General features: G+C 36.9%; 1 protein-coding gene across 1 annotated transcript; it reads left to right on the top strand.

Moving 5' to 3' along the window:
- Positions 274-4,165, top strand: LOC109231254 (pentatricopeptide repeat-containing protein At4g02820, mitochondrial). Its single transcript, XM_019396854.1, has 4 exons — positions 274-404; positions 1,054-1,440; positions 1,993-3,256; positions 3,356-4,165. The coding sequence occupies exons 2-3, from the start codon at positions 1,060-1,062 to the stop codon at positions 3,247-3,249; spliced, it is 1,638 nt and encodes a 545-aa protein (XP_019252399.1). The 5' UTR covers positions 274-404; positions 1,054-1,059; the 3' UTR covers positions 3,250-3,256; positions 3,356-4,165.

The following is a 4,390-nucleotide window of genomic DNA, read 5'->3' as shown; positions in this document are numbered from 1 at the left end:
TGGTGATTATTAAGAAAGAGAAAAATGTTTTTGATATCCTTTGAAAGAAAAAAAAGTAGAATCTAAAAGTAGAGGGGTGGGGGTTAAATGTAGAGGGGTGGGGGTTGTTGGAAATGGGGGGGGGGGGGTCGTATAATTGACAGTGTAAAATTAAGGGATCTTCAATTTTTTGTTTTTTTTTTTTTGTTTTTTTTGTATATAACTTGTAAGTATAGATATATAACGTAATTAATAAGCAACTATAATATAGCTAACTAAAACTACTAAGTTTGTTATTTAATGGGCCAAGTGGGAACAAATCGAAATAAACCCTAAACCCTATTTCGGCTATGCTCAGATACAAAATTGAGAATACAAACTCTCGCCGGCGAGCAAATTGACCTGCGAAATCACACACTCACTTGGTATGATTTCTTCTGATTTGATCATTTTATTTCTTCATTTCTCAACTCCTTCATAAATCATAAGCCTAAGTTTTTCAGTCAGTTTAAACTTACAGCTTGTAATTTGGTTGGTTAGCCAAAACTGAAAGTTTATTTGGTACCTAAAAATTGAATATTAGGTGTTTATGCTTACCAGAAAAAGTTGGATATTTTTATTTTTTTGAAAGGCCCGTTGTGGGTGCGTTTTGTGCAGTCTGCTTAGAACTAGACAAATATCAGCAGTCTGCTTTTTGTGCTTTTGCTGCTGAATCATTGGGCTATTTGTAGCTATATTAAGAATCAGTAGTTAGGGCTGGCGAATCATTGGTCATGGATTTAGTATTAAAAATCTAAATTTAAAGATGTCAATATCAGGTCTGAAAGTACACTTACTATTGTTCGGGTTTTTATTTAGACAATGTGGTGTAATGGAATAGTTTGAGGTAGGCACGACCAAGCTGGCCCGAACACAACCCTCATAAAAAATGTGGTGAAGTACATTTTATGTATAATTTGTTGTTACAAAGATTGTTTGACTCAAATATCTTAAAATGGTGTGTTATAGATGTGCCTTATCTTGGCATTTTTTCTTTACATGGTCATCTCATGTTAAATCTTCTTTTCAATGCAGACCTTAATGAGTAGAAGTTTGTCTGTGCTAAGAATAAAAATGTTGCTCCGTTTGGTGCGGCGATCTTTTGTTGCTGTTCGCCCTTTATCGACTGAAGCTGCAATGGCAGTGAAGTCCACAAGTTTAGGAGGTGGCACAAGCTCTAGCACAAGTTTAGAAGGTGGCACTAGTATTACCACAAGCTTAAAAGGTGGTTCTAGTACTACCATAAGTACTAGTGGCAGAGACACGCTAGGGAAGAGGCTTTTGAGCTTGATCTATGCAAAGCGTAGTGCTGTCATTGCTATACGCAAGTGGAAGGAAGAAGGGCACCCTGTCCGCAAGTATGAGCTCAATCGCATTGTTCGGGAGTTGCGAAGACACAAACGATATAAACATGCCCTTGAGGTTCTCATCCTCCACATTAACTGTTTCATGATTTTGTTTTGAATCATTCATTTTCTTTGGCTTGTAGTGGTAGTGTATTTCAGCATTGGAATACCTTTTGCTGACTGTTTTCTAGCTTCTATATTTTTCATGGAAATGGCCGAAGGATAGATGGGGTAGGGTTGGAACTATAAACTATCCATTTCTTTTACTGAATACTCAAGTGAAATATCTACGTGGTTAAATTGCTGAACACAAATTCCAATTCCCTGTACACGCTGCTACATTGGATTTTGAAAAGACGGTTACTAGTCCAAGAAATGGTCTCTTATGATTGAGAAGGTGAATATCTGTTACAGTATTTGCAATTGCTACCGAGTCTTCACTTATAAAGAGAATTGCTGGAGTCTTCAAGCTTGCTGGAATTTCTTAGATTATTGCTGATAAAAACTGTGCTACTGATGTTAAGAATGGCAAACATGCTGTAAATGCTTATTTCAAGCATGCTATTTATTTCTTCCACTGTTCTCATTTTGTTAAAATTAATACAAGCTGATGGGGTTATGTTTACAGGTTTGTGAATGGACGAGGGTACAGGATGATATCCAACTATTACCTGGTGACTATGCAGTTCATTTGGACTTGATTGCAAAAGTTCGTGGTATGAACAGTGCAGAGAAGTTCTTTGAAGACCTACCTGATAAACTGAAGGCCCAGACCACTTGTACCGCCCTTCTCCACAACTATGTCCAGCACAAGAATACTGCTAAAGCTGAGGCTTTGATGGAAAAAATGTCCGAATGTGGTTTCTTGAAATGCCCTCTTCCTTATAATCATATGCTTTCCTTATACATATCCCAAGGGCAACTAGAGAAGGTTCCCCGCCTGATTCAGGAATTGAAGAAAAATACCTCTCCTGATATTGTCACATACAACCTGGAGTTGGCAGTTTGTGCATCCCAGAATGATGTTGAAGCTGCAGAGAAAACATTCCTCGAGCTAAAGAAGGCAAAATTAGATCCTGACTGGATAACCTTTAGCACATTAACAAACATCTATATTAAAAGCTCACTTCAGGATAAAGCAAAGTCAACTTTGAGAGAAATGGAGAAAAGGATTTCCAGAAAGGTTCGAGCTGCATATGGTTCTCTCCTTAGTTTGCATACAAATCTAGAGAGCAAGGATGAAGTTTTGCGAATATGGAAGAAGATGAAGTCAACCTATCGTAAATTGAATGATGCAGAATATACTTGTATGGTATCTTCTCTATTGAAACTGGATGAGTTCGGAGAAGCAATGAATCTGTATACTGAATGGGAATCTGTCTCTGTGACGAGGGATTCTAGGATTTCAAATTTACTTCTTGCTGCTTACATTAACAAAAATGAGATGGAAAAGGCTGTCGATTTTCACAACAGAACGGTGCAGAAAGGCGTATCTCCTAGCTACACTACTTGGGAGCTTTTTACATGGGGTTATTTGAAGCAAAAGGAAATGGGTAAAGTTCTAGAATATTTCAAAAAAGCTGTTACTAGTGTTTCAAAATGGGATCCTGATGCAAAGATGGTTCAAGAGATGTTTCATGTAGTTGAAGAGCAGGGCAATGTTCAGGTGGCAGAGCAGTTGCTAGTTACCCTTCGACATGCTAAATATGGGAATACAGAGATATATAATGCACTTCTCCGAACTTATGCAAAAGCGGGTAAGATGCCAATGATAGTTGCAGAGAGGATGAAAAAGGATAATGTGAAGATGGATGAGGAGACTCAAAAGTTAATTACATTAACTAGCAAGATGACTGTGACTGAGGTTCCGAGTTCTATTGCTTAAGAACAAGGTTGGACCTTTTCTATTTTTCAGATGTACTTCAATTTCTACCATTTTCTCTTTTTTAAAATATAGGCTTTAATTTCTTCTTCACTTAAAACAATGGCAGAACATTCAGGCTCAGGAATCTCAGATTTCTCTATGGACAAAGAAGCACAAGTGTTCCTGTTTAAGCCAAGAGAAGCACTACCTTCCGAAAAGCAGCGCTTGAAACAGATGGCCTGAAAGAACAAGCCTAAAAAAGACAAAACCAGGATATCAAGAAACATAGTGAAGTACAGAGAAAAAGACAATGACGAGAAGATGGGTAAAAGGTTGCATTACAGCAAAACACCATCTGGGGATGAAGAGAAAACTTAGGGGGTGCCTGCTTCTCCAAAGAGAGTTAAAAGAAATGAAAATAGAGGGGTGCGCCTTTGCATGTATGGAGTGATGAACAGATTTCCATTTTGAAAGTTATCCTTAAGTTCAAGGAGAGAAATAAGGCTTTATCTAAAAGAGGATATGGGTGCATTTTATGATCAAGTAAGAGAAAAAGTTAGACGTTTGAGAGAGAAGTATAAAAGAATGATTTGCAAGGTGGATGGAGTCCTAGAACCCCGCAAGAAGCGGAGTTGTTTATGTGAAAATCTGGATGGTCTCTAAACCCCGTATCATTCAGAGACCAACCAGATTTTCTAAGTGCATTCATATTTGTTTTTTATACAAGCCCTGTTTCTTGAACTGGAGTATAACTTTAAGAATGGAAATCTCATCTTTGTGACTTCATAGTTTTGAAAAAGGCACACCCTTCAGTACAAACATCTGAATATTTAGCTAGCATTTGGATAAATTTGGTTGAAACTTGAAAATAGAATTCTTGATGTTGTGTTGAAAAATAACTTTTGGAAGTTGTGTTTGGACATGCATTTTATTTGAAGAAAAGTTGAATTTTGTGAGTGGAAGAGAAAATTCACCGGAAAATCGTCATAAACTAACATTTGGAAATTTCAAAAACTGATCATATTTTATGAACAAACAATGTTTTTAATTTTTTTTTAAAAAAAGTAGCCAAAATATATGACCAAACGGGAGCTTAGTTTTAATCCTATGTTGGTTTCGCAATCATTGTTTTTGTAAGTCTCAAATGCTTCATATAGCCTGT

The sequence above is a fragment of the Nicotiana attenuata genome, chromosome 8 (assembly GCF_001879085.1).
Source record: "Nicotiana attenuata strain UT chromosome 8, NIATTr2, whole genome shotgun sequence".
NCBI lineage: Eukaryota > Viridiplantae > Streptophyta > Magnoliopsida > Solanales > Solanaceae > Nicotiana > Nicotiana attenuata.
Note: the sequence above shows the minus strand (reverse complement) of the source record. Positions and strands in the feature narration are given on the sequence as shown.